This window comes from Onychostoma macrolepis, chromosome 11 (genome assembly GCF_012432095.1).
Source record: "Onychostoma macrolepis isolate SWU-2019 chromosome 11, ASM1243209v1, whole genome shotgun sequence".
Lineage (NCBI taxonomy): Eukaryota > Metazoa > Chordata > Actinopteri > Cypriniformes > Cyprinidae > Onychostoma > Onychostoma macrolepis.
In genome coordinates, this window is record NC_081165.1 from 14,654,758 (window position 1) to 14,674,186 (window position 19,429).

The following is a 19,429-nucleotide window of genomic DNA, read 5'->3' on the forward strand; positions in this document are numbered from 1 at the left end:
AATATTGCAATATAAAGTATATAAATTATTATATTAAAAATATAAATATGTATATAAACTTAAAATTGTATTTTATATATATATATATATATATATATGTATGTGTGTGTGTGTTTGTGTAAGTATACATACAATAGTGTGTTTTTATACAATTTTAAATGTCAAATTTATGTACATAAATGCATAATATATATATATATATATATCTATATACATACAGACACAATAATATTCCTATATATCGTATTATTATCATAATGTTTTACTGTAGTCTGCAACAGCGAACATTTTAAATTACAGTATTATTGGTATGGTAAAATATACAGTTTATTATATTTTAAATATAATCAATCAGTCACATATTTCAGAGAGCAGTGCAAAAAAAAAAAAGTAGGATATCATATAAACAAATGAAATGACATACATATTGTGCAATCCCTTTATTCTGTCCACATTTTATATTCCAGATTACACAGGAGATTTCTGACAGCTCCAGGATATTCAGGCTGCTAGGTTCAGACAGGTGAGAAGAAGCAGTCTAATTATTAAGTCTTTATGTAATTAATATCATACACTTTATTACTGGTGTGCCAATCCATATTTTATAACGTAGGTCATATGTATGCAGAAAGGGCATCAGGTCATATGTATTTGTTTTATGTCGTTATTTATAGAGTGGTGGTTTTGGAAAGCAGACCAACAGACAACCCCACAGCACACAGCAATCTCTATATCCTCGCAGGCCACGAAAACAGCTACTGACCGCAATGCATCATGGGACAAAAACACTATATGCTGGTATTCGTTTCTTGTGGATGGCCACGTCTCAGAAGCACAGATATGCTGTTGTTGAACCCCGCTGAGAGCACAGAGGAACACTTGAATGGGTATAAAGATCTCAGAGTAGAGAAAAGACGGGCCGTAACCACATGATATACTACATTACTACAGTATGCACTTTCACCCTTACCTGTTTTAGAGGCCTTGTTTTGGTTTGGCTTCTAGCAATTTTAATTTATTTTTTTACCTGAAACACACACAAACACATGCTCTTTGTTTTGTTTTTGGCCACTGCTCACATTTGACGCTAACCACACAAGTGCTTAAAGACACGTATTTAATTCATGTACATACAGACATAGTATTAAGTCAAGTCATAATCTTTGTATTGGTTGTGTAGATATCAGCACGTTTGTGTTGTACAGGTTCGTGGCAGCATTGGCTGTGGTAAAGGACTGTGAGATGCTGGGTACTACTTTAAATGACCTCTAGGGCCAGATCGTTTTTGTCATATGCAATAGTTTAAGAATCACAAAGCTGAAGTGCCCATCTTTCCAAGACTTGCCTTCTTAACATTGCTATTTTTATTTGTTGGATTTTATTGTACAACCTAATCTTTTTATATAAATCAAAATGGTGTTTTTATTGAGCAACTTTTAATTCAGTGGCCCTTGTAATTGTTTTTAAGTCTGTGGTATGCACTCACTCAATTTGCACAAGGTTATTAAAATGTGTACTGTATATGTAAGTGTATGATTAAAACCATGCCGATAATAACATATATAGATATATACACCCACTTTTTTTTTTTTTTTTGGTAAATGTGTATACATGTATAACCCTAATAAGCAATAAATCATTAGGATGTCCTTTAGGATGTTTTAAATCAATCAGATTGCAAGGCTGATGATACACGGTGCAACTTTTTGAGCAATGTTGCCATCAACGGGCAACCAGGTGAGACACAGGGCCCATGAACAATCTTTAAGTATCCAGATTTGTTACCCATTTGTTACCCATTTTCAGCGGGGAAAGTGCCCAAGCAACATTGATGACAAAAAGTTGCCCCGTAAATCATCAGCACAAGACTGATTTCACAGGTTCACTGTCTACATCAGTTGTGTTTGTTTGTAATTTGAGTGCTGTACACACTATTTAGAAGATTATGTTGGAATATGTAAATTGCTGTGAACGTCCAGCAACATGGACTGTCATTACATCACTCTCAAAACCGTCGTTAAAAGTAAAGGAAGTTCTATCATAAGAAAGGAAAAACATACTCCCTAATTTCTCTAGTTTGTTTGTCCGTAATTGAAAAGGTAATACGGTTATGGAATTCATTTTCGTTTTGTGTCTATGTATATAATGTAAAATAAAATCACATGGTTTTACATACTGAGATATCTTGCGTGTTATTATTTATAATTGTAATCTTACTACGTCCATACTTTTATAGCACTGATATATGTAATGTTCTCTATTATAGATTGCTTAGGTTTTTTTAAGGAAATTGTACAAAATGTATTAGTAATAATTCGCTATTATAATAACGAAACGCAAATATTCATAATTAAAAGCTTAGAGCGCAAGTAAAAGCATTGTGCACAGAACAGGAAGCTATACCAACACAACCGGAAGAAGACTTTTATTTTTTAATTATTTATAAAGACTCTTCCTTGCTTCACAGTCCGTTTCCTCACAGAAATGGCTGCGTCCAGTGTTTTTAAAGCAGGTCTTTTCAATTACAAAGTTGCAATCGTGACGGGAGGCGGGACTGGGATAGGAAAAGCTATTACTTCTGAGCTCTTACAGTTAGGTATGCATTTACTGGACGTTTTACAGACGGATTTGATTTTGACTGCATTTCTGATCTAACGACAAAGTGAACTTTAGTCCAGATATTGAGTAACACACTAAGCAATCAGTCTCTAATTTATAAAAGATTAATTTTCGCATTTTACATATCACGTATTAGTAATAACATATTTAATTAATACCAATGCAATATATTTTAATTTTTTTAAATTTATGTTACGTTAAAATATGCAAATGAGGCAATAATTAAATATTAATTAATTTGAATATATTTCCAGGTCAGTTATTCTTTTTTTTTTTTCTTTACATGATTTTGAATAGTTTTTATCACTCCATAAATGAAAAAAAAAAAAAAAAATCATAAAGAGCCAAAAAAAAATGTTTTTAGGAATAAAATAGTGATACGATAAATCAGGTGTATCATATATTTACATTTACATTTAGTCATTTAGCAGATGCTTTTATCCAAAGCGACAAACATCTCTGTAAAAATCTCCAGAATGTAGATAGGTATACCTGTAAAACTGTAAAGTTTGGTGTACGTAAGTGCTACTGAAGTGCATGAGAAAACAAGTTTTGTCTGAAATGTTTTTTATGGAAGCCCATTTCCGTTACTGAATAAAAAAAAAATAAAAAAAAGGGTAATTGAGAATTTTTATCTCACAATTCTGTCCTTTTTTCACTTAGAATTGCAAGATATGAACTCACAATTGCGAGAAAGAAGTATATCTTTTCATATCTTATAAAAGATATAAACTTGCAATCCTGCCATTTCTTCTTTTTCTGTTTAAATCTCAGAATTGTGAGTTAAAAAGTCCAATTACCTTGTTTTGGTTTTATTCTGTAGCAGAAACGGGTTTCCGTAGTTTTTCCTTAACTATTAAATAAATATCTTCCACTTAAACGATTAAAAAAGAAAATCCTCAATGAATAGTATTTATACAAAAATCTATGTTGTAGGTTGCAGTGTGGTCATATCATCCAGGAAGCTTGAGCGTCTGGAGTCAGCAGCTGAAGAGCTGATGCAGAAAGTCCCCTCTTCCAGTCTGGCTAAAGTGACCCCTATACAGTGCAACATCAGAAATGAAGAAGAGGTGACAGTCTCATAAACCTGAATTTTATACCTTTATGCCAGAGAAGCGTGTGTAAAATAGTCTTTGTTTTTAGCATGTTAATTTTGGAAGGGTTTCTCCAGCTGGAAAATCCCTGTTTATAGGTGATTATTTAGCTCCCGTTTTTAACAGGTGAAGAACCTGATGGCCTCCACTCTGAAGCTTCATGGGAGGATTGACTTTTTGGTGAATAATGGAGGCGGGCAGTTTTCCAGCCCAGTGAACTTGATGAGTGCAAAAGGCTGGAAAGCTGTGATTGACACAAACCTCAACGGGACGTTCTTATGCTGCAAAGAAGGTAATGGCAATGTGAAATGCAGAACATATACAGTTTAGCTATTTTCTGTTTGTTTTTATAGTAATGTGTTAATTGTAAGCTTTATTTCGGAATTGACATGTTGACAATTCTGCATAACAAATTCAAAGGCTGCTCTTAATAAATTTTTGCTCTTAATTCATAGCATACAATGCATGGATGAAAGATCATGGAGGTGCAATTGTGAACATCATTGCAGACATGTGGAAGGGATTTCCTGGAATGGCGTGAGTTGGACATTATAACAATATAATAAAAAATATTGTGTATTAATTTACATTGTTTGGCTGATTAAATCCTCTTTTTTTTAATTTGTTAAAACTTTTTATGACAGGCATACAGGGGCGGCCAGAGCAGCGGTGGACAACCTGACCAAGAGCCTAGCCATTGAGTGGGCTGACAGTGGGGTCCGGATCAACTCTGTGGCTCCGGTTAGTCCCAGTTTGGAAACAGTTTAAAAGCATGTATTGTATTTGGATAGTGCTCCCTACTCAGGGACATTGAAAAAAGGGGTTGATATCCATGTTTGGTTTACAGTATGTTCCTGATTTCCATGTTGCTTTGGATAAAATGAAAATTTAAATATAAGCAAATGAAATATGGAAAAATAGCCTTGCATGAAAATGTTTCCATAGTATTATGGCCTCAAATACGTTTTTACTAAAAAGGCATGTGTTTATTATCTGTAATGTAATTTTAATTCAACTGTAATGTAAACTTCCACTTGGTCTTATACCACATAAACAGTGCATGTGCATTTGTTTTGTGTTTATTTAATGCAGGGAACTATCATCTCCAAAACTGCAATGGAAAACTACAAAGAAATTGGCCCAACAATGTTTAAGATGTCAGTGCCATTCAGTCCGGCTAAACGACTCGGTGTTCCTGAGGAGGTATCATATAACCTATCATAATTTTGGCGTTTTAAAACTATATATAATATTCATAGCTATATGTAGAGCTGGGTAGATTAATTACAAGTTGTAGTCCGTTACTGATTCCAAATTACATGACAAAAATTTTAGTTATTTTTTGTTTGAATTATTACTCAGTACACACTTCTTAAACCTGAAATGATTTTTGTAAACCAGCGATCGAATGCTGTGTGGTCACCTGACTAATGACTGGTCTTTGTGTGAATGTCCACAAAACTGGAAGACTTTCTGAATGTATATAAGCAGTAGGCTATTTTAGAAAGGAAAATTTAAAAGATGAAATAGTGGAATTAAAGAGGATCAATATTGCTATTGTGTTAATGATATGTAATCATGGAATCAAATAATTACTCTAAGTATTTTAAAATGTAATTTAATCTAATTACAAGCACTTAATCTTTGGAATCTGACTACGTAATCCAGATTACATGTAATCAGTTACTACCCAGCTCTGGCTTTATGTATGACTATATATACACACTATACAGAATTATAAAATTCTTATGCAGAATTACAAATTTAGTGTTTAAATAACATGAGATTAAAATATTTACTTGAATTGTGTCAGATATCGCCAGCTGTATGTTTCTTGCTGTCTCCGGGTGCCAGCTACATCACTGGAGCAACCCTGAAAGTCGATGCAGGACAGAGCCTCTACCACTCTATTTGGGAAATACCAGGTACTCATTTTCTAGTCAGATGACGGCATAAAACGTGCTATTATTGTTTCGAAATTAAAAACGGATGTTGACTCTTACTATTTGAGTATGTTTCTGTTTCACTTTGTCTCTCTAATCAGATCACAAAGCCTGGCCTGCAGCCCCAGAAGGAGAAAATACAGACATATTGAGAGAAATCATGGACGTGACCAAATCCAAGCTGTGAATCATAACAAAACAAAACAAGTCTAGACTGTCAAACAGCTGCTCTTCATCACAGTGTGGGTGGACCACAAATGTTTTTTGGCTAGGAATTTTTAACACATCTTGACTGCGGCCTTTATCATTGCATTATCATTGCACAATTGAACTCTAATTGTTCTTTAATCAGTGTAAATATGTGTAATAGTATGATATTGTGAATATAACATTTGTAACTTAAGATTTCTAAAAACAAAAACATTTATCAGCATGTAATGTTGTATTGTACATGTAATGTATTGTTAAAAAAAAAAAAAAAATATTTTCTGTTGTAACAACTTGTAAGCTGTTGCATTAGTATAACCTTTTTGGGGAATTAATATGCCTATAAAATGGTATATCAAGTCAGCGGCGATAGCCTTGTGGGCAGCTCAATGACATACAGCACCATTGGGCCCCTGTTACTCAGTTCCAGTATTACCCCCTGTCCGATTAATTACATTTAATACACAGGAAATACCTGTAAATTAATTACCAATGGTGAAATTATGAATGAGTGATATTCAAACATGCCAGTGTGGTTCTTTTTGCTTGTGTTAAAATATAAAATCCTACTTTTATTAAAATTATTATTATTATCATGTTATAGTTCAGTGGCAAGGGGGAATAAATGATTCATCGTTTTTTTTCCCTGGTATCTTATTCAGAACTCGTTTAAAAAATGAGGCTCCCTGCAGAGCACCGGTTGCTAGGCAGAGCGCTGCATAAAGCGAGCATGCGCATTGAGCGCTGCGCGCAAGCCGGTGATTGGCCAAACAATGGCATTAGCGGCGAGAGGGGGGATGCGTTGTCCTCGTTGTGGTACTGTCCGAAAAAAATGAACCCAGAGCCAAAATGTTACACGTGGTGAGCACTTGCAAAGGATAAACTAAATACGCAAGCGACCTCTGCAGCATGCATTAGCTTGGGAATTTATTTAGAGGTAAGGATTGTGCATTCTCACATCAGTATTGTTTAAATCAACAGCAGATAGTAAGCGTGGGGTGTGACCCGAGACAGCGCCAGGTCCTAAAATGCGATGTGTTGCAATGCAAAACAAAACAAAGTGACATATATAACAGGCGGTTGTGATTTTTTGCTCTCTCTCCTTTTAGAAGGAAGCATCTTAAAATTGTGATTGACACCAAGCAGGTGTGTCCAGCTGTAAACAGACATCAGTCTCGCAGGGTTCATAGTCATGAGAGAAGGGGCATCTGGAGACCTCACTGGTTTGGAGCTGGAGGGATCGATTGAGACAGAGGAGACCCCAGTGAACACGCTTGAGAGGTCAGCAGAGGAGGAGGGAACCACCACCAGGAGGAAGAAGAAAAAGAAAAAGAAAGAAATCATCTACCGCTCTGACCTGGAGGTTGAGGATGCTGGGGAGGGAACCTCGGCGGATGTGGATGGAGCCTTTAGTCCTCCACTTGACGAAGGTGAAAACATAATATCTGGGGGTGAACTGTATTGTGATATTTGTTCAAGTGCAGTGAAATTCATCTTTTGTTTGTTTACTGTAATGGGTTAAAACAAATAATGGCACCAGCTCCGTACCACGTGTGCTTTCTATCCAGAACACACCAGATTGAGACCATGAGTAATTGTCCTCATATTAAATATGACATGATATTATCTTTTATGTTTTATCCTTGTTGATCATTTTATGTCAGTTATCTAGATATTGTTTTACAGTCTTCTGGTTGATAGATTTTTCTTCCAGAAAATCTTGCAATATCAGGGAATAATATATTTGTAAATTTCTAGTCCTAGTAATGGTGTCTTGAAAAATAGAAACATTTGTATGTACTAGTAATTATTTATTTGTTTTATTTTATTGAAAGAAAGTAAAACTTTTATCAGCAAGGGTATAATACATTTAAAATGTTACAAAATATTTCTATTTTAAATTAATGCTCTCCATTTAAACTTTCTATTCATCAAAGAATCCTGAAAACATGTGTATCACAGTTTCCACACAAATTGATAATAAATGTTTCTTAAGCACCAAATCAATATAGTAGAATGATTTCTGAACGATCATAAAAATTCTGCTTTGCCATCACATTAATAAAAAAAAAAAAAAATTAGTTATATTAATTGTATTAATAATAATATTTCACAAAATTACTGTTTTATTGCATTTTTTGATCAAATTAATGGTGAGCATAATAGACAAGTTATTATGAAAAAAAAGGCCTATATAAAAATCATACCAATCCCAAACTTTTGAATAATAGCACTTCATTGGTGAAAAAATAATATTTGCAATTTTTGTTGGTAAATGTTTAATACATTTTATTTAATAAATACTAATGAAATATAGTACAGTATTAGTTGTGAAATAAGTAATTATTAATTAATTCAAAGCAGTTTTTTGTGTCTGCTGGCAAGGACTGTACACATTCCAATGTATATTGCATTTCCTCTTTCTTTCCCATATAACTGACAGATTTATTTATAATAATTAGTTGTTCATGCAATATCCTTCTCAATATTTATCTTTCATTCACAGAAGAAGAGGATATCCCTCCTGACAGCCGTTTTGTGACCCTGACTGGCACCATCACACGGGGAAAGCGGAAAGGCCAAATGGTAGACATCTATATGACGCTTACAGACAAAGAGCTGAGAGACATGGCGCGCTCCAAAGAGCGTCTAGACGCAGAGTGTGACGGGGTCGCGGAAGCCAAGCAAAAACCCTGTGCGCTGGGGGTCAGCCAGGGCCCTCATGTTCTCCTCTGGAGCCTTTCCTGCTCCCCGTTCATCTTCCTTCTCTCCTTCATAACATCGTTTTACTACGGGACGCTCACCTGGTACAATGTCTTCTTGGTTTACAATGAGGAACGCAGCTTTCTGCACAAGATCACGGTGTGTCCCTTGCTCATTCTGTTATATCCGGTGCTGATCATGACGTTGTGTGTCTGTATGGGGTTGTACGCTGCCGTGACCCAGCTGTCCTGGGTTTTTGGAGAATGGTGGTTGGCAGTGAGGGACCTGGAGAAGGGCTTCTGTGGGTGGATCTGTGGTAAGTTGGGGCTGGAGGACTGTGCCCCATATAATGTAGTTGAGCTGCTGGACTCTGACACTCTGTCCGGGACCCTCCAGGGGAAGAGGATGGAAGATGTTGAGCACACTTCTACTTTGTGAACTTGAAAAGATGGAATAACTTTTTGATTTAAGGAATTTTCTTGGTTAATGCAAGTTAAGTTCTGTCAATGGCATCTGTGGCATGCTGAAGAAGATCATTTTGACTTGGACAGGATATGTCTCCAGACTTTTCAGTCAACTTGAAGTTTTAAGATTTTTCTTTTCAACATAAAAATGAGGCTAAATAACTTTTTCCAAGCCTGAGCATTCATATTAAAGAGATAGTTCACCCAAAAATGAAAATTCTGTCATTAATTACTCTCCCTCATGTCGTTCCAAACATTTTGAAGAATGTTGGTAACTAAACCATTTTGGTTCCTATTAACTTTGATATGAAAAAAAAAAAAAAATTATGTTGTACTAAAGAAAGTAAGTTTTGGCACTGCATGAGGGTGAATAAGTGATGACAAAAGTTTCATTTTTGGGTGAGCTTTTCCTTTTATTTTGCACACTTATATTGATTTGTACACATTGCTAGCGAATCATTCATGAATTAGTCAGAAACACTATTTATTTGGCTATTTATTGAAAAAGTTTACAAAAACTGAAATATAGCACCAAGTTACTTTATCTTTCCATATCACATTTAAAATAGGAAATAATGGATTTTAATCTATGCTATACAATTGAATGACAAAAACGCTAATGTTGTTGATGCAGTTACTCAAATGCTAATTTTTAAATAATTAGTTTTAGAACGTTATCAATAAGTAATTCACTAAAGAGGTTTTCCAAAAAGTTTACTAAAAATAAAAACTGTAAATGTGATTACACCTGCAGCCTTAATCTGAATCACTATGGTCAGCCTGCAGTAATGGTTTAGATTCAGAGCACTCAAGTTCAATTTGGTCTGAAGTTTCATGCTTCCAGATTTTATTCAAAGACAACAAGGTATGGCAGATTACAGTATGCTCCTTACTTGCTTAAGACTATATTTTTACCATATATATATCTTGTAGTACTTATCAGTAATCTTAAATCAGTCAGCTCTGATATGCTTCAAAGCATCAGATTCCTCTATGCAGAAGAGCAGCATAAAATTATTAAATGTTTTTATGTACAGCGGTGACCATAAAGAATCTGAGACTGAAACTCGTTAAATAAACATTCTTAAGAAATGAGAAGGAAATGCCTTTCATCTTTAGAGAGTTTATCATGTACTCTCTGTGTAATCAGAAGTATGCTACACATTTAACTTTGGCCTGCTTTACACACATCACACACATTCTTTGATGATACTTGATAAGCAGATAATGTTTCCTCTCTTAGTCTGACCGATACTTTCCCTTGAATCAGCCTCTAAGAAACAGCAACATTTTACACTCCAAGCAGGCAAATGAGCTTTTACACTTTGTATACTTTTCTTTTTTTATATTCTGTTCATATCCAAGTATGGATATGTCCCAAATCACTGAATTGTTGTGTTAGTGTTTGAAACAGTGTGGTGCTTTGTATTTCCACAGGTGTAACATCAATGGTGCTATAATAGTGTTCAACAAGGATGTCAGCCATTAAAAACCACAGACTGTTTTACACACATTAAGGATAATGACTCAGTTGTCCCAGAAGATCATCTTACATTTCAAAAACCTTTTATGAGGAAATTCACAGATTATTGGACGATACATCTATTTCAGATGGGGTGGTGTCTGGTTCTCATATTGCACCTCAAAAACTCAAATCCAATAGTTCAGCTCTGAAGTATGAAATATAGCACTCATCTCCTCTTCATATGCCATCATCATTTACAACTTTATCTGTTGTTTATCTAGGCATACTGTTGTATTGTAACTTTACTAAATACAGGCTTCCCATGGTAACTGTCTGAAATGTTAAAATTGTGTTTTCCCAAAGACTGAGTTATAAAAAAAAATTTAAAAAAACTTCTGTAGGGAATAGTCTATACACCTTTCTAGCTATGAAGATTTCCTTTATTAAAAAAAAATGCTCCCAATTTGTGAGAATCATTGTTTTGAATCACAAAGGAATGATTCATTATTCATTAAAAAAATTTGGTCTGAATCAAAGTTTATATGAACTTGTAAAAGTGCAAAAAGTGTGGGAACCCTGTAAATGACCAAATATCTATGCATCTGATCTGAAACATTTGGAATATGTTCACAAATATGTAAAGAAAAAGGGTTGTGTTATTATATCTGAAATATTGCATTTATGCAGTAATTAAAAGCTCAAATTGTATTGTATCTGCAAATGAGCAGCTTTTATGTAAACTGCCTTTTAAAATTAGTAATTGTAATCATAGTTTCAGTCTGTTGCACAAGAAATTATTGCTTTTTGTTTATCTTTTGGGACTTCTCCAGCACTCATCCCTCTGCTCATATTACAAGACCTTGACCTGTTTTTTGTTCCTGCAGTTAGGCCAGCCTTACAACTGTTACACGAACAACACTTGAATGACATGAAATATTGTCTCCTGTTTATCTGTAAACATGGTTTCAAAGCACAAACTGTTTTTACAGCATGAACTGTCATAATGTTTTGTTTTCAGTATGCACTTGGTGTTTTTTTTCAACCATTTATAATAAAGATTATTTCGTTTGTTCTATCAATGGTATAGTTTTTCCACCGTAAAAAAAAAAAAAAGGCAGACCTTTCAGACTTTCAAAGTTTAAGCAGCTCCCACAAACTGTAAAAGGTGTGCCATATATAATTACCGAACCTAAAAATGTTATCATCGCGGCTTGTCAACAAGCAGTCCCTCCCTTGACCCTCCTTAATTCAACCGGTCTGTAACAGAATCACCACTAATTAAGTGTAGTGAAAAGTAAATATTCTTTAGAACGAGTAACCGCGAGTGAATATCTGACCCTACCCTACAGAATCCCCTTTTTGAGGCGTGGTTTGTTTGTGTGACTACCTCAGTTAACGTTACTTTCGTTTTTGAGTTTTCAACGTCCGTCCGAGAGATGAAGCCACACAGCGTCAACGGTAGGCTAATACTTAGGCAAACGCCACATCTTGCTTTCTGTTAGTTGTAATTGTATATTTTAGTAATATTGTAATAGTCTAACTTAATGTTTGCTTATTATATTAGCTTTTCATACCTTTTCCGTAAAATACGTAGTTGCACAGTCAAAGGTCATTCAGTCAGTCAGTCAAAGGTAATTTGATCTAGTTGTTTTAAAATAGGAATCGGTTATGAATATTGTTTGGCGCACGACATCAGTTCATTTATCGCTACGTAGTGGCGTATTTTTTGCTTTTCGAATAGGATAACGTTATATCTATCTTATTTCATCGGTGGTCACAGATCGTTGTCGTTTAACTATGCGCACTTCACTAACGTTAAATGGACACGTAAAGCTTTGGACACGTGTCGTTTAATCAAAAGACGTCATTTTTTGTTCGATTCTTTTGAGACGGATCTTTTAACGAATCGGACTCGGTTGAACCTTTTCAGAGTGTAAATGAATCGCCCGAGCTGTTTGGAAACTGATCCTTTGAAAAGTTCCAAGAATCTGAATCGTATGTAAAGCACGAGAGAAATTTGGGTGGGTTCTCTTCGCTTTTGAACATGATCCAAGTTGTGATTACGTCCTGTGGGAAGCTTAACAAAGCGGCCGAGTCTTTCACGGGATTCCCCTTGAATTCTGCACACATCTTGCAAAAGAAAGCACTTCGCTTGTTTCACTTTTGAAATACTCAAATTAGTTCCAAGGATCTGTACGCAAAAGTCGTGAATTACTTTGTCCAAAATGCAAAATAAATCACAAGAAAGTAAATAAACCCTAATATGCAATATAAAGTTTATGTAGATTTTTAAATGCACTATGTATTTCTTGAGGATATCCAGGTACTTTCTATCTATCAAAGGCATGGTTATGAAATTGCATAATCTTTGTTTATCTGCCACATTTTTTCTCTTCCTTTTTCATTTAGTGTCACCAGGAGATAAGCCTGTCTGCAGGCAACACCACCCAAACTTTTGGCTCTCTAAATTAAGGACGTTGAAGGTATGTCTGGCCCTTGTAGTTGTCCTCCATTTGTTCACACCGCCGATTGAGAGAGAGAGAGAAAACTTCATGTTGTGTGTGTGCTTTGTCCTTTACAGGTGTAAATCCAAAGTGGCTATTGATTTCTTCAAGAATGTGATGAATGAGGCTACAGTGGATTTCTCTCACTATCATCATAGATGCAATTTTCATTCAATAATTGCTCAAAAAAAAAAGCAAATTTTTCCCCCACTTTTCTGTGACTAGACTCGTTTTAAGTAAACCAATAGATGTTTAAAATGCATAATAAAATTCCACACTCCCACCTTTTAAAATGACCCAAACTATAATCTACAGCATCTATACAGGATCATACAGTGAAATGGCGGATGGATTTTCTAACATGGTCAACAATGTGACTGCATCTCTTGAAAAAGAGGAGTGTAAAACCCTACTGTACCTTTGTACAGATTTGTTCAACAACATCTGTGTGGAAGATTTGAGAGGAGCTTTGTTGGCATTTGCCAGACAGGCACAAGCTCAAGCAGGTCAGGCTCAGGCTGGTGATGCCCTGCTGATGGAGCTCATGTTCCGAATGAAGCGCTTTGATATCCTCAAGAAAGTTTTTGGTACCAACAGACAACAGGTAGAAGGAAGTCTGAAGAGGGGAGCGGTCCTCTCAGATTACAGGTAATGTATACTAATAGCATGTCTCAGTGTCTAAGATATTTCCTTCTTGTATGAGAAAAACAACCCATGTGGTGAAACTAATACTTATGGTAATAGAAAGCCTTATTTTAGAGTCTGACATATGTTTTTGGGGTTATTAGAGCACTCTCTTGTGGAAAACCCCAAGCAGAAATACCCGTGAATGTTAATTTCACCCACACAAGTCTGTGTATTTTGAATTGACCTCTTTTATACAGGGTTCTAATGGCAGATGTGAGTGAAAACCTGGGGACTGAGGAGTTACAATCTCTCATATTTCTCCTGAGCAGTACCCTGCCCAAAGAAAGACTGGCTAGAGCTACTGTAAGACAGGGGACATTGCATGTAAAACCTTATGTGAATACGTGTATCTGTTTCTGATGGGGTTTATATAATGTGCATGTTTATTTCATTTGATTTCTCATAGAGCTTTCTGGATGTGTTGGTGGAGTTGGAGAAGTTAAATGAAGTATCATGTGATAAGCTAGACCTGCTTGAACAGTGTTTGAGAAACATTAAAAGAATGGACCTTGTCAAAAGGATTCAGGCCTACAAGAATAGAGGTCAGTCATTTCTGAGATCACTTTTGTTTTGGTTGTTGCTTGAATTACGTGTCAGTAGGGGAATTACACAGGAGATAAATTCATTCTGTACATCGACATCTGTAGTGTAATGCTTGATCTTACTTGCCAAAACAAACATGTTTGGCTGGCTGAGTGTTTTTAACTTTGTAATTTTGTAGACTGTTTAAAATGGTGTTCTCGAGGTGAGAAGTTGCTGAAACCAAAGTTTGCAAAGTTCATGAGATCGTATCTTAGCAACAATTTCTGGTTGGCGGGCTATTGTTAGATTACGTCGTATTTATAGATTGGGTTGCAGCTCTGACATTAAACATTGTAGATGCTTTTGTTCATGGCACCAGTTAAGAAGCTTGAATGGAAAATATTTAAATCAAATAATTAGTAATGCATAATTAAATCTAGAAAATGAATTTACAGTATACCCATTTTTAGGTCAGAATGTACCATGTGCAGTCCCTAAAGTTCAGAAATCCTTTAAGGTAAGACATGCATTTTAAGGAAACAAATTTCTGTATTGAATGGATAGATACAGTATGTTGCATGATGGGTACATTTTTACTAATTATTGTAAAAATGTTTCTCTATTCCTTCATTTTAGTTCACCCCTGTGCAACGTCAGCCTTCTATTCAACAAGTGAAACAAACACTATGCTTTTCTCAAGGTGAGTTTTTGCGTTTGAGCTATACATGGTAGATATATATATTTGTCTACCTCTGAATAACATTAAAGACTTGCACATGGTCTTTTTCTAGAGTTTCAAAATTTGAAGCTTTCAGTACCTGAAACGGGGACACAACATCAACAGGTAAGAAATTAGCATCTTAATTAATACTGTAAATAGTAATCATGGCGAAGTGTATCATCTTTTCTGATGGTTATTTTATTTAGGAGTAGGTTATAAGACGTTCCTCCCACTGTCTGTATGTCTGCTAGGCTTTGATGGAGCAGTATGAAATGAATCCTGAGCAGAGGGGTCTGTGTGTGATTATTGACTGTGTTGGCTTTGATGGAGGTAAGTGTGTGTGTGTGTGTGTGTGTGTGTGTCATAATGTATCAAAATGAAAGATTGCGTGTATTAAGCGTTAAATAACAAACATGGTCCGTTTTGACCTTGGTTTTTTGGGGGGAAATTTATTTGCAACCACAATGATGTCATAATTTTTGAGGGAAAAAAAAAAAAACCCACCCTTCATGATTACATTTTTAAAAACTCCCGTTGTCCACCCCTGGTTTTCTAAAGAAAGTCATAATTTTCATCATAGCATTTTGTTTTTTCCTTTCATTACAAATTGGAAGGAAGTATGGTTAATAGGGAACACAATTTGTAGCTTTTTAATGTGGTCTTGCATAAAACGTCTGCATTTAAACATCTACGTTGTGTCCTTTCAGAGATGTTGAATCGGACATTCGAGTGTCTGGGTTTCAAGGTCATTTTTCACTCTCTCTTGGGTCTAAAAGAAACCCAGAAGGTTTTGGAAGACCTGACCCGCAACAGGATCCTTCACGGGGTCAATCGCTTTGTCTGCTGCATCATCAGCAGGGGAACGGACTCTCATCTGTTGGCTACGGACTCTAGCAGCATTGGCATCAGGCTGGAGGATCTCAGGCAGCTTTTCAGCCCAACCCAGTGTCCCTCTCTATGTGGCAAACCCAAACTCTTCTTTACCCAGATCTACAGGACCACAGAAATCCCAAATACACTCTCAATGGATGATGAATACCTTGAGACAGATGCGCCAGCATGCCACTATTCAAGGAGGCTATGTGCGAACGCAAGGACTATCCCAGTGTCAGCAGATGTCCTTTGGAGCGTGTGCAGAGCAGAGACGAAGCTACTGGAAGGGTCTGGCCACCAGTCGGTTTACCTGCGTGCATTAAATTCTACCTTTCTGGAGGGATGTCAGAGGTATGGTCACTGTTCATGATAGAAAGTGCTTAATTTAAAAGTAGTCAATGCAAATATTTTAAATCATGCAAATTTATGAACAATACCTCTTTCTTCCAGTAGTATTTTATTCACATAAAGAAAAAAAGAAAAGCTGAACATTGACTTTTTACAACACTTTAAAGGTCTTATTTGTTAGCATTTAGGTATTCATTAACATGAACTAACAGTGAGCAATATGTTTTACAACGTTTAGTAATCTTATTGTTTGTTTAATACAAATACAGTTGTTCATTAGTTCACAGTGCATTAACTAATGCTAAATACACACACGCATACATATTAGTAAATGTTGAAATTGAACTAAGATTAATAAATGCTATAGATGTATTCATTCTTAGTGCATGTTAAAGGTTCTATATGCGAGTTTTCAACAAATAGATCTCACACAGGAGCACCACATCTCCACACCCCCCTCGTGCAATACGGAAAAAGGAATATATATATAACGAAATTGATTTTATTTATTGTTGCTTGTGACCTGACATTTAACGCTTAACTAGCTGTAAAAAGTGTATGTGCTAAATCGTTTTCAGCTTTTGCAGTTAAGACTTCTCAGATAATAAATGTCTGTAATTAAAATATCCATATTTATGTATGTTTGTTTTTTCTTTTTTAATTTGCAGAAAGATGCTTTTATTGGACAGTATGGCCGAGGTGAACAGAAACGTGTTTAGTCACAATCAACAAAATCCTGAGAACGTGTACCACCTTCAACTCTCTCACACACTACGCAAGAAACTTTACTTGTAACACTTAATGTGTGCATCACAACACAAACTACTTTTTGTGTCTTTCTCGCTTCCACTCACATACTTGTTTTTTAGAATGCAATTATTGTGTTTAGAGGATGACTGCTATAATATCTTGTAAAATATCATTGTGTTTTATGTATTTGTATACTATTATTATTTATATTTATTTGTGTATCTTCACCTCCTATGGCAGCTAATACAAAGTTCTCCATTGGAGTCACAGTGCTAGTGCCTCGCTAATTAATTTAAGAATACCTTCAGTCATTAGTCCGGCTCAGTGAAGTTTATTTGTATAGCGCTTAAATACATATTGTCTCAGAGCAGCTTTACATAAAAACATGACTTAATCCTCCAAAGTTGCAAAGCAAAGATGAATGGTGCAAGGAAAGCAACTCTGTGAGTTGTTTTTGTAAAGAGCAGAATCTTTGGGAGGAACCAGACCCCATCCTCGTTGTCAGAAATCATTTACATGTGCTAAATATCTAGTTACATCATGCTGTAGTTTTAATCGTGTACACTGATTGCATTTTTTAATATGCAAGTTGTGAGATTTGAGCATCTTGTTCAGTAATCCGCTTAAAATTCTCTTCTCTTCTATATAAAACTATATACATCAATAATAATGCATATACACATTGTACCAAATATATCCTTATTATCTGATAGTTTTGATGTTCTAGGCACCGTATCAGTAGGCTGGAGTTTTGTGACCTTAATGAGCATAGCGGATTGTAGCATGATAGATCACTCTCTAGAGCAAACCATAGAGTAGACCATATGTGGCTTTAAAAGTTGATGCTTAAATTTGGGCTGATCTGATCAGTTTTTAGTAGATATGTAGAATTTGTAAATTGTAATATATATCGAACCAGATTGTAGCACAACGTTAATATCAAATTATTTAAACTACCTATATCTAATTGTCATTTAAATAAATCACTTATTCATATAATTCATTTCTTCTCCCTTCAGAGACAAACTAATTACAAACTGATTACTGGATGCTTTCTATAATTATAAGATAAATTAACAGTGTGAAAACATCTCTAAAGTGCACTGCATTTGGCAGCATAGAATGTATAGAGAAAGTGAGTATTATGAATAAAAATGCTATAAATCTACTTTGCTCGCTCTTGTCTTTTTTACTTCAATAATTTCAAATCACTAGCTTAGAGTCACCCTTCACCACCAACTAGCATTAAAAACAATAACCTGCAAAAAGAGTGAGGCAACGAATCTTTTGAGTGAATCTTGAAAAGATTGGAATGATAAAACTCACCATCACAAGCAATTACAAATACCTGGGATACCTTTCCATCATACATTTTTCACTCCACCAGGGGTCGGTAAAACAATAGATTTTAAGAAAGTGTGTTAGTAATAGTGACTTGCTATACAGTACATCTTTTTTCTTGTGGAAGACCAGGGGCCTGTTCCATAAAAGACGCTAAGAAAAGCGGGGATTAAAGTCCAAAACCTGACTTGAAATAGCCTAACAAATCAATCGGGACTAAAGCGGTTTCATAAACGACAATTGAAGTTCACGCAATCTCACTAATTCGAGCCAGGTTCAGTGAGTCAGGATAATTTGATGTGCACGCTTATTCTTAAGCAGCCCTTAATGCCGATCATGGATCAAATCGATCCACCATGGCAAACAGCGAATATTTGTGTTGTTTAATGCATTTGAGACGTTGTGTTTTCCTCAGTGCATAACTGACACGTCACATGTATATTTTTCATCTGTAAATGTTAGAAAGTCATGCAAATATATCCATTTTGCTGTCAGGAGCGGGTGAGGCTTAGCGAGCGAACGAGCGCTGCTGAGCGCATGCGCGCTACAGAGACGGAGCAGAATAGAATAATAGCGCAAGAATTCAGAATACAATATACATTCTGCTCAAATATTTGTTGTTGGACATTAAATGTGACACATAGAATTTCAATCCTACATATAAGTGTATTTTTATGATAGCAGTAACTGTAAATCAAATGTAAGCTGGCTAATACAGCCATACTAGCTCAAATGAGTTAAATGTGTGTTCCTCGTATTAGTTAAAATGTAGTCTGATTTCTATTATTTATTTTATTTTTTAATTCAGTGATTTTAACTTTTGACTTAGTGTTTTTAATGCTTTAAAGAGCCATTTTAGATTGCAATGTTTTAATGTTCTAATAACCATAAAAGTTGCAGCTGTCATAAATTCAGAGAGAGAGGCTGCATGGCTAGAAACCGCTGATCAACTAAACGCGCAAGTAGCAACTATGTTAAAATGTCATTAGCCTACATTTTGGGCACAATACATTAAATACAGTTGGTTGTAGCCTATTTTTTATTTATTTTATTATTTAAGGTGTATTTTCTGTATACTTTTATTTTTGGACTAATAATAAAGTCAACTAATTGTATGTGAGAGAATCAGTGGTAATATCGATGCGTTCCTATTGGTCAGTGTTAGAGGAGCTCAGCTTAGCCTGACAG

The 19,429-nt window shown here is 35.4% G+C and overlaps 4 protein-coding genes across 9 annotated transcripts in view; all 4 read left to right on the forward strand.

The window, feature by feature from the left end:
- map4k3a (mitogen-activated protein kinase kinase kinase kinase 3a) overlaps positions 1 to 2,181 on the forward strand; it is a 68,539-nt gene extending 66,358 nt beyond the window's left edge. For all 6 annotated transcript variants that reach the window (XM_058790913.1, XM_058790909.1, XM_058790914.1 and 3 more), the window contains 2 exons: positions 468 to 523; positions 675 to 2,181. In XM_058790913.1, coding sequence (XP_058646896.1) covers positions 468 to 523; positions 675 to 762 — 144 coding nt within the window. In that variant the 3' untranslated portion in view covers positions 763 to 2,181. The remainder of the gene's footprint in view (positions 1 to 467; positions 524 to 674) is intronic.
- A 279-nt stretch (positions 2,182 to 2,460) lies between these two features.
- Positions 2,461 to 6,505, forward strand: pecr (peroxisomal trans-2-enoyl-CoA reductase). The gene is made up of 8 exons (XM_058790531.1): positions 2,461 to 2,596; positions 3,556 to 3,689; positions 3,840 to 4,005; positions 4,169 to 4,250; positions 4,358 to 4,454; positions 4,806 to 4,916; positions 5,527 to 5,638; positions 5,758 to 6,505. Exons 1-8 carry the CDS (start codon positions 2,485 to 2,487, stop codon positions 5,841 to 5,843), a joined length of 900 nt encoding a protein of 299 aa, XP_058646514.1. The 5' UTR covers positions 2,461 to 2,484; the 3' UTR covers positions 5,844 to 6,505.
- A 119-nt stretch (positions 6,506 to 6,624) lies between these two features.
- Positions 6,625 to 11,560, forward strand: tmem169a (transmembrane protein 169a). The gene is made up of 3 exons (XM_058790533.1): positions 6,625 to 6,800; positions 6,973 to 7,293; positions 8,370 to 11,560. Exons 2-3 carry the CDS (start codon positions 7,056 to 7,058, stop codon positions 9,002 to 9,004), a joined length of 873 nt encoding a protein of 290 aa, XP_058646516.1. The 5' UTR covers positions 6,625 to 6,800; positions 6,973 to 7,055; the 3' UTR covers positions 9,005 to 11,560.
- Positions 11,561 to 11,759: 199 nt separating this feature from the next.
- cflara (CASP8 and FADD-like apoptosis regulator a) lies at positions 11,760 to 18,068 on the forward strand. The gene is made up of 11 exons (XM_058790529.1): positions 11,760 to 11,953; positions 12,905 to 12,978; positions 13,077 to 13,647; positions 13,884 to 13,989; positions 14,093 to 14,228; positions 14,679 to 14,725; positions 14,845 to 14,908; positions 15,000 to 15,052; positions 15,181 to 15,259; positions 15,637 to 16,153; positions 16,819 to 18,068. The coding sequence occupies exons 3-11, from the start codon at positions 13,292 to 13,294 to the stop codon at positions 16,943 to 16,945; spliced, it is 1,485 nt and encodes a 494-aa protein (XP_058646512.1). The 5' UTR covers positions 11,760 to 11,953; positions 12,905 to 12,978; positions 13,077 to 13,291; the 3' UTR covers positions 16,946 to 18,068.
- Positions 18,069 to 19,429: the final 1,361 nt, after the last annotated feature.